This window comes from Musca domestica, unplaced genomic scaffold (assembly GCF_030504385.1).
Source record: "Musca domestica strain aabys unplaced genomic scaffold, Musca_domestica.polishedcontigs.V.1.1 171, whole genome shotgun sequence".
Classification (NCBI taxonomy): Eukaryota; Metazoa; Arthropoda; class Insecta; order Diptera; family Muscidae; genus Musca; species Musca domestica.
The window spans coordinates 1,200,149-1,210,390 of NW_026712231.1; the positions used below are offsets into that span (position 1 = coordinate 1,200,149).

Below are 10,242 nucleotides of genomic sequence, written 5' to 3' on the forward strand. Positions count from 1 at the left end.
AGCTTGTTTGTTAGTTTTGATGTGCTTTGTTAGATAAACACACTTCAGCCAAAGATGATGACAACAGCAACAGCTATAACACAAAAACAACAACGGCAATGCAAACGAATGCTAATAAATGTAGGTGAAGCGGAAGTGACACTCACTCACTGCTCAAGTAGAAAGACAGCTGCAGGCGTTGCACAAAAAAAACAGATGAAAACAAGTAGCAAAACTATCTTCGCAATGGTGGAAAAACTTAAGACTTAATTTGGAATTCATAAACAGATTTTAATACTTAAAAAAGTGAGCCATCCAGGTCCGGATGATGTACATTGACAGCGAAGCAGATTGCGAAGAACAAGTAATCTTAAATATTTGCGTAGTGCGTTTGAAGTTTTTCATCATCGTCATCATCGCTATTTGCATTGGCACAAGTCTTATCTCTGCCCGGGTTCACAGGATATTTGATTTAACTTGCAACTTATATATACATATGCTACAACTTATACACAGGCATAACAACAAAAGACTTATATACTAATCACAGTATAGGCATTGTGGGTTGTACATGACAATTCCAGACGGGCAGGCCACGACATACATATGGTACGGTGTTGTAGAGTTTGGGTTCGCTGATGCGTTGATGTACACGGGCCAAAATGCCACACAAACTGCCCAAATGATAATCGGGGGTAGTGGCTATTGTGGCTGGACCTCTGCTGCAGCTGCTGCTGCTGGTGGTGGCGACAACGGGAGATAGAGCTGCTGCTGCCTCAACATGTCCCCCATTTTTGGCTATAAAATAATAAGTAAACAAATGTACAATAAATAATTACACACATGACAATTTTGCTATTAAGAATGTATGTGAGTGGATGCATTATACACATGTATGTGTGTCTATGTGAAGTTTTGACTTACATCTAATGATGCCCTCCTTTACCCAGGCATTCACTTCAATTTCATTCCATGGCAAAACATTTGGCGATTTGGGCGCTATCCAACGACTAAGTATTTCCGTGGCCACCTTATCCATAATCGAATCTAGGCAAGGCATTAGAGTGCCAACTAACGCAGGACTGCAAGCAATAACATGAAGATGATACAGTTTTTTTTTTTACTTCTATTATTTATGTTGTTATTGTTCAAATATCGTTGTTGTAAATCAATAAAAGCACACAGAGCTACAGAGGAATGTTTCAAAATGAAATTTAGTTTTTCTTTCGATAAATATCCTTGTTAGGAACCCAGAGTTTTTCTATAAAAAAAAATCAAGCTCAGGAGCGGAGAGCTTTTTCTATAGGAAAAATCAAGCTCAGAAACTGAGACTTTTTTCCTATAAGAAAAACGGAGCTCAGGAACTGAGGCCTTTTCTTTTTGACTATAGAAGCTTCCCTGGACTTTCTGAGCTCGTATTTTTATAGGAAAGAGCCTTAGGTCTGGAGAACTTCGATAGTAAATAGAAGACCTGGAGGGCTTCTATACCCAAAAAATACCAGGAGGGCTTCTGTAGTCAACAGAAGACTTGAATGGCTTCTTTAGTCAATAGAAGACTTGGAGGGCTTCTATAGCCAGTAGAAGACATGGAGGGCTTCTACAGTTAATAGAGAACTGGAGGGCTTCTACAGACAATAGAAGACCTGGAAAGCTTCTGTAGACAATAGAAGAACAGTGGGCTTCTATATACAATAGAAGGCCCGGAGGGCTTATATATACAATAGAAGGCCTGGAGGCCTTCTATATACAATAGAAGGCCTGGAGGGCTTCTATATTCAATAGAAGACCTATAGGGCTTCTATAGATAATATAAGACCTGGAGGGCTTCTACAGATAATAGAAGACCTGGAGGGCTTCTATAGACAATAGAAGACCTGGAGGGCTTCTACAGACAATAGAAGACCTGGAAAGCTTCTGTAGACAATAGAAGACCTGGAGAGCTTCTATAGACAACAGAAGACCTGGGGGCTTCTATAGTCAATTGAAGACCCGGAGGGCTTCTATAGTAAATAGAAGACCCGGAGGGCTTCTATAGTCAATAGAAGACCCGGAGGGCTTCTATAGTTAATAGAAGATCCGGAGGGCTTCTTTAGTCAATAGAGGACCCGGAGGGCTTCTACAGTCAATAGAAGACCCGGAGGGCTTCTATAGTCAATAGAAGACCCGGAGGGCTTCTATAGACAATAGAAGACCTGGAAGGCTTCTATAGTCGATAGCAGACTTGGAGGGCTTCTATAGTCCATAGTAGACCTGAGGTAGTTAATAGAGAACTGGAGGGCTTCTATATGCAATAGAAGACCTGGAGGGCTTTTAATGCAATAGAAGACCTGGAGGTCTTCTATATGCAATAGAAGACCTGTGGGGCTTCTATATACAATAGAAGGCCTAGAGGGCTTATATATACAATAGAAGGCCTGGAGGGCTTCTATAGACAATAGAAGACCTGGAAGGCTTCTATAGACAATAGAAGACCTGGAAGGCTTCTATAAACAATAGAAGACCTGGAAGGCTTCTATAGCCAAAGAAGACCTGGAGGGCTTCTCTTTAGTCAATAGAGGACCCGGAGGGCTTCTACAGTCAATAGAAGACCCGGAGGGCTTCTATAGTCAATAGAAGACCCGGAGGGCTTCTATAGACAATAGAAGACCTGGAAGGCTTCTATAGTCGATAGCAGACTTGGAGGGCTTCTATAGTCCATAGTAGACCTGAGGTAGTTAATAGAGAACTGGAGGGCTTCTATATGCAATAGAAGACCTGGAGGGCTTTTAATGCAATAGAAGACCTGGAGGTCTTCTATATGCAATAGAAGACCTGTGGGGCTTCTATATACAATAGAAGGCCTAGAGGGCTTATATATACAATAGAAGGCCTGGAGGGCTTCTATAGACAATAGAAGACCTGGAAGGCTTCTATAGACAATAGAAGACCTGGAAGGCTTCTATAGACAATAGAAGACCTGGAAGGCTTCTATAGCCAAAGAAGACCTGGAGGGCTTCTATAGTCAATAGAAGACCTGGAGGGCTTCTACAGTCAATTCAAGACCTGGAAGGCATCTATAGTCAATAGAAGACCTGTAGGTCTTCTATAGCCAATAGAAGACCTGGAGGGCTTCTATAGTCAACACAAGACTTGGAGGGCTTCTATAGTCAATTGAAGACCAGGCGGACTTCTATAGTCAATAGAAGCCCTGGGGGCTTCTACAGCCAGTAGAAGACCTGGAGGGCTTCTACAGCCTGTAGAAGGCCTTAAGGGCTTCTGTAGTCAATAGAAGACCTGAAGAGCTTCTATAGTCAATAGAAGACCTGAAGGGCTTCTATAGTCAATGGAAGACCTGAAGGGCTTCTATAGTCAATAGAAGACCTGGAAGGCTTCTACAGCCAGTAGAAGACCTGAAGGGCTTCTATAGTCAATAGAAGAACTGAAAGGCTTCTATAGCCAATATAGAATAACTAAAGGGCTTCTATAGTCAATAAAATGCACGGAGGGCTTCTATAGCCAATGGAAGATTTGGGGGTTTCTATAACCAATAGAAGACCTGGAGGCCTTCTATAGTCAATACATGACCTGGAGGCCTTCTATAGTCCCTAGAAACCCTCCAGGTCTTCTACTAAATATAAAAGCCCTCCAGAACTTCTATAAATAGAAATATTTTGGTTCCTTTTAAAAGAAATCCCAACAGCCTCAATTTCATAAAAGGCCAATATTTGTCATCTAGTGTCTTGTCCCAAAAAAATACCCTCACATCACTACTATGTGTAACTCCATACACGTTTGCATGTATGTGTGTATCTGTTCAACATCAATGTTTCCTCTTTACTCACCACATGGCTGCATGATAGTACAAATGCGGTCCCAACAATTCACTATACAGGCCATTCGAATGGAGACGCGACGAGTCACAGCCAAACAGGAAAACCACACAGTGCATCTGAAATTTGGCAATATTACGTCCACTTATATACTGTAGACCGGAACCATGACCAGCATAACTGGAACATATAGGGGAAAAAATGCAAGAATGTTGGATGAAGAAAAAAATGAAAGCAAATAATAAACTCAGTATTAACGGGGTCACCACTTCTTTGAAGAGTAAATATGTAAGTGGCGTGTATGTGTGTCTGTGCGGTACTTTTGTCGTCAAAGTACAAAACTACTTACACGTAGCAATTTTGTTTGAAAAAGTTATTGAATAGCTCCTCTTGACTTGGTCGCTGGCCAACCATCATTGTCCAATGTGGCAGCCAATATTCGAAAAAGCTACGCATACGCAATTCCATTTTATTTAAATTTTGATCTAAAAAAAAGAAGAGACAAACACAAATAAATACAAAAGGTTAAACATGTCATAGATAAATAACTTGCCGGGATTTATAACACAGCCGCCAGTGGTTATATTTACATTTAAATAACCATTTTTAATGTCTTTCTTGTAGTACTTATAGAGCCTCCAGAGGCATTGTATGGAATTGATGCGGGTAAATTCTTGATAGACATTTAGTTCTTCCCAGAAGAAATGATCTAAGCGCTAAGGAAAATAAGGAGATTAAAATTATATGTAATTAAACCAAAAGGAAAGGAGAAACCAACCTCATCTACCACCAGAATGCAGGGATAACGATTAGCTTTGCATTCGTTACAGCAATCATCTGCATAAGAATGAAAGAATTAACATTTACAATATTTATAATCTAACCTACTAATTTACTCACCCTGTGCTTGCTGTTGCATTTCATTTAATATTTCTGTGGCTTGTTCCCGTTGTTGCAAATTTTCCGTGAGCACCATACATATTGCATCGATTTCCAACTCAGATATATCCCTAATATTAGATGCCGCCAAGGACAGTAATATCCGTGACTGCTCATCCCAATTGCATGTGTCACAAAATTCATCAATTTTTTCCCAACGTCGTTTGAAAACTTTTCGACACGACGATAAATTTGAAATACCAGAAAATAGAAATCTCCAGGGAAAAAATAAATTCTTGAGATCGGCAAGAATTTTCTGCAAAGAGAAAGCATTTTAATTAGTAGCGACACATTTCTAAGGGAAGGGAAGTCGATAGAAAAAATATATATTTTATAATTTTTTATATTTTAACTTGAATGCAAAGTTTGTCGTCAGAAGGAGCTGTTGAAACACAAGTACATAAATTCTAGGTATAAGAGACATTCTCTTTAAAACAACAAACTTTAGAGATTTGGCAGGAATGTTAAGGCAATTGAATAGGTGTTGAAAGTATGTGTCTCAGAGAATTCAGGTAATCAGAAGTTATGTTTGCCCTCTTTTTATACATAGTTTAAAAGTAATGAAGTCGAGGAGGTTTTACATTATTCTAACATTGACGGCTCCAACCATGATGCACCATTGCATGGGGGTCGCGATGAGCTGCGATGGTTAGTACCCCTTTAGAATGTCCCAGAGATAATCTTAGAGAGTAGTAACCCTTCACAGTGCTCCATATGCGCTTCACTTCCTTCTTGGATAGGGTTGAGGACCATCGTATACCTCTACTGCGCTTTGGTTAACAGTACCCGATTGAGAATGCAATTCCACATCGAGCCGAAGCTCTACCCTGAATTGTCTATCAATTAAAACGCGTTGCAACCAGAATAAGGGTAGTAAGGGTAGATAAACATATATAGGGGTACCTGACACCCCCGGGGCATCAGAAGAGTCTACAGTCAGACTTCGGAGTATTCGGTCAGTTTTTGGTTTTATACACGGGACTGATCACCCAAAAGTGGCACACTATGTAGCAGTCTAATCATCACAGCGAGGAACAAGGCTTATTTACCTCATACGCTTTGACGCTGGCAAATGGCAACCTGTTATTTCGACAGTCATGTCCCTTCTCTCAAAAGCAATTTCCTGAGAAAGATCCAAGGAGCTTACATTTTTATTGATCCAGAATATATATAATCATCCCAGCTGATGCTTTCATTTGGAGCGAGTATCCATATTGCACCCATTTTATATTTTTTCTATACCTCAGATTTTTAGTCAATCTTTCAGGAAAAATCTAAAAATTATTATTAAATATTATGAGGAGCAGCTTCTCAGAGAGATCGACTAATTAAAAAAATGCAACTCATTGTGCGGGTGTTGTACAGAGGTTCACTACATTATAATCTATCATTCTACGTCTAATGCGAGTTGAGACGTCTTTTACGTATCCGACGTTTTTTAGCTGTAATCGATAATAATTTCTAGGGATATAAATTATTCTATATATGAAATTTGTGTCCGCATAAATAAACTACCGCCTCTAATAATTCTGAAGCACTATGCCAAATTTTGTGGGTAATATAAACATTTTGCAACAAATTTTTATAAATTTAACAGGAAAGATTTTTCACTCAAATAGAAATTAAATTAGTTTGAAAAATAATAGAAAAATGTGTTATATATAGTATATATAGTTATTATTTGGGATTAGATTCTATACCTTCAATTCCTTTTCAATCAAAAAAGAATTATATTGTTTTAAATAACTCGAAGCTGTAGATAAGCCATTGATAAGGAAATTGGCTAACAAAGAATAATAGCAGGTATTTATGTAAGTATGGAACTTCAGTTTTGAACGTTTTTGGTTATCCTATGAATTATCATTCAGAAATTTCGTATTAAAATAAAATAAACGCTTACCCCAATAAACGTATTCAATTCCGCAAGCATATTCCAATACAGCTTCCTCGCCTCGATGGTATTCCAATCCTTGGGATCAACTTTAATGCAATGTTTAAAACGATTAACAATACTGGCAAAATTAGCAAATAACTCCTTTTGGTCATTGCTCGAGAATCGTAAACAAATCGGTGTAGGATATTTATCACTGCGGGCATGTTTTAAAATTGTTAAATAAATTGCAGCATCATATTCGTGGATTTTTGGATAAATTGAGAAAGTATTTTCTGTCCGGGGTCCCTTGCACAATTGTAATATTGTCCACTCTGAAACGATTAAAAGTTATTGGTCAAAATTTGAAAGGAAAATGTAAAAATACTTACCTTTAGGCATTTGTTTGCAGATATCTTCTAATTTGTGTATTCCCTCCATGGGATCAGTTATACCCTTTAGAAAGTTACTTTCTGTTTCCATTTCTATCTCTTCATATTTGTCATACGATTTCTTTTTAGTTTTGGCCATTGTTTTCAGGGACTTGCAGACATATTGCATAAGACAATTTCTGAAATGTGGTAGGAGATTTGGTTTGTTAGTAATTATGTATGTTCGGGTTGTATTACTAAATAGGTAATTGGGGAATAAAGTTAATAGTTTAATAAAATAGCAAATTCGAGATGTTGCTTCAAATTAAAAACGAAATAATGATTTTTACAGTCTATCCTTGGATGGAAAAAAAAGGGTATTTCATCTTGAAATTGGTTTTAAGGTAACAATACTAACAGTCGAGTAAAATGTTTAAATCTATTATATAGGGTAAGATGATAAAACTGCATTTTGATAATATGTTATATTACTTTCTAGGCAATATATGTACAATGGCCGTCGAGGAAATGTATGGTCCATAAGAATATCTAGAGAACCAGAATTATTCACTTCCTTACAAATATATTTTAACGCAGGTTCTCACAATTTGTATTTTTAGTTTGGCTTGCACTTTAAGAGCAAATTTCTGTTTAGAAATCAAATTTTAACTTTTGTATTTTTGGTTTGATCTGAATTTAAATGGCCAATTTCTGCTACGGTTAAAAAACCCGTTTTCGCTAAATAGTCCGGAGCAAGTTGAGTTTAGGGGCTGTGCTCTGATCATTTTGAAATTTTTACCACAGGTAGGTATTTTTAAACTGATTACGGCAATATAAATTTTTTGTGGGGGAAATAACCGGTTACCCGGTTATTGGACCCGAAAGTTCAGATACAATGTTCGGTTTTTATCCGGTTCCACTGAACCGATACAAACAAAATGGGTATCATTGGAAAGCTTATGAAAATACCTATCCAACAAGTGGTCACATGAACCGGTTACAAGAACCGGTTCCAGAGTAATGCAAGAAAATTGATATTTTTTACCAGTACTTTTTGAAAAACCCATAAAAACTCAAAAATGGACCCATTATAAGGTATTAAAATCTACATACCGTATTATAGCCAACAATATTGCCTTTCCAAAATGGTATCATACATGTTGATATCTTTTGTAGTTCCGAAGATATTAGTGATAGAAGTCATTAATTTGCAATTTTTTCTCCAGTCAAATGTATCTAACCTCTATAGCATTTTTAAGCAACCGGCCTTTGGCCGTGGCTTAAGATTTTCTCCTCTAGGGTATGTCCAACACCGGCTACGCGATCCATAGTTTTTCTAAAAATTGTAATTTTTGTAAGTAGCCGGCCTTCGGCCGAGGCTTAAGATTTTCTCCTCTGGGGTATGTCCAACACCGGCTACGCGATCAATAGTTTTCTAAAAATTGTAGTTTTCGAAAGTAGCCGGCCTTCGGCCGGGGCTTAAGATTTTCTCCTCTAGGGTATGTCCAACACCGGCTACGCGATCAATAGTTTCCTAAAAACTGTAGTTTTCGAAAGTAGCCGGCCTTCGGCCGGGGCTTAAGATTTTCTCCTCTGGGGTATGTCCAACACCGGCTACGCGATCCATAGTTTTTCTAAAAATTGTAATTTTTGTAAGTAGCCGGCCTTCGGCCGCGGCTTAAGATTTTCTCCTCTGGGATATGTCCAACACCGACTACGCGATCCATAATATTCTAACAACACCAAATTAAAAACAAAGCAGATTAACAAGAACGTTAAACCCGACACAAAACTTGGCTTCACTCAAACTGCTTTCATAAGTAACGAATTTAAAAGTCAATATCTTCGGAACTACAAAAGATATCAACACATATGACACCATTTTGGAAAGGCAATAGTGTTAGCTATAATATAGTGTATAGATTTTAAGACCCTATAATGGGTCCATTTTCGAGTTTTTATGGGTTTTTCAAAAAGTACTGGTAAAAAATATCAATTTTCTTGCATTACTCTGGAACCGGTTCTTGTAACCGGTTCATGTGACCACTTGTTGGATAGGTATTTTCATAAGCTTTCCAATGATACCCATTTTGTTTGTATCGGTTCAGTGGAACCGGATAAAAACCGAACATTGTATCTGAACTTTCGGGTCCAATAACCGGGTAACCGGTTATTTCCCCCACAAAAAATTTATATTGCCGTAATCAGTTTAAAATACCTACCTGTAGTATAAATTTCAAGTCAATCCGAGCACAGCCCCTAAACTCAACTTATGCCAATAGTCCTTCCACCTTACCACTCCCGTGGACAGGTCTAAACAGGCATCGCTTTCAAAATTCTCTTTTGAATAAAATCTTTTACATGTATCTAGATTTCGGCAGAGCTAAAAACGTCCTCTTATGGATCATAATCCTCTCTTGGCTAAGATCCGTCACGGACTTTGGTTGGGACTCAGATTCAAAAGCTTACATAGTTGTGATCAGGGCCTTAATTGAGATAGACTACATATGGTGAAAATTTCAAGAAAATCCTAGTTGTACTTGTTGAACTTATATCAGCCGAATGTGCGAAATATTGCTTCTTCTTACTCTTTAAAATCTTCCGCTTCTTCGACAGTCATCTCTGCCAACAGATCGTCAACATCTGCGGATCTACGTTTGGTTGTCGACTTGTAATAATGTTCCTGCGATGTTTGATACAGGGCCACAATTTGATAGAAAATGGAACGGGTCATATTGCCATTGAGATATTCATCCTCAGCATGTTGCAACAGGGCCTCTGAAAATGTTGGGCAAAAGTAAATTGACTCCAAAATGGCAATAACAGACGAGTATTTCCGAAAAAAGTACTTTACCATTTCCCTAGGCTCATTTCACTTATTGGAGTTTCTCTCACCTTTAGCAGTTGGTCCTATATTTGTTGCCGTGTTGCCCTGTGTCAGGTAGTGAAGGAATTCTTCATCCATAATATTATTTTGTTAATAATTTAACTAACTTAATTATTTACAAGAGAAAGAATGAACTATTTCATTTGAAACAAAAGACGCGCGAACAGATAACAAAGCGGAACTATTTTTTCGACGGCGGCAAGTGGGTATCCTGTGAACTATGTACACAAATGCACCAACAAAATACGCCGTAACAGCTGTTCACAAATAAACTTGTTTAATTGAACGCCGTGATTCATATAAAAGAGCAATTGAAACAGGGGAACCATTATCAAACAAATTAAAGGACATAACGACTATAAGAATTTATAAAAGGAATAGAGAGAA

At 38.0% G+C, this 10,242-nt stretch overlaps 1 protein-coding gene across 1 annotated transcript; it reads right to left on the minus strand.

Annotated features, from left to right (window-relative positions):
• Nucleotides 1–249: 249 nt before the first annotated feature.
• Nucleotides 250–10,014, minus strand: LOC131801773 (separin-like). Its single transcript, XM_059120714.1, has 11 exons — nucleotides 9,864–10,014; nucleotides 9,557–9,746; nucleotides 6,990–7,168; nucleotides 6,628–6,932; nucleotides 4,689–4,983; nucleotides 4,567–4,625; nucleotides 4,342–4,504; nucleotides 4,138–4,273; nucleotides 3,801–3,968; nucleotides 904–1,061; nucleotides 250–777 (listed from the first exon to the last, which is right to left on the minus strand). The coding sequence occupies exons 1-11, from the start codon at nucleotides 9,931–9,933 to the stop codon at nucleotides 524–526; spliced, it is 1,977 nt and encodes a 658-aa protein (XP_058976697.1). The 5' UTR covers nucleotides 9,934–10,014; the 3' UTR covers nucleotides 250–523.
• Between the last annotated feature and the right edge of the window lie 228 nt (nucleotides 10,015–10,242).

Coding starts and splice junctions, on each gene's coding strand:
- LOC131801773 (XM_059120714.1), bottom strand. CDS start 9,933: ATGGATGAAGAATTCCTTCACTACCTGACACAGGGCAACACGGCAACA. Junction 4,984..6,627: donor AATTGAATACGTTTATTGGG/GTAAGCGTTTAT, acceptor TTCTCTTTGCAG/AAAATTCTTGCCGATCTCAA. Junction 1,062..3,800: donor TACTATCATGCAGCCATGTG/GTGAGTAAAGAG, acceptor TATTGCTTGCAG/TCCTGCGTTAGTTGGCACTC.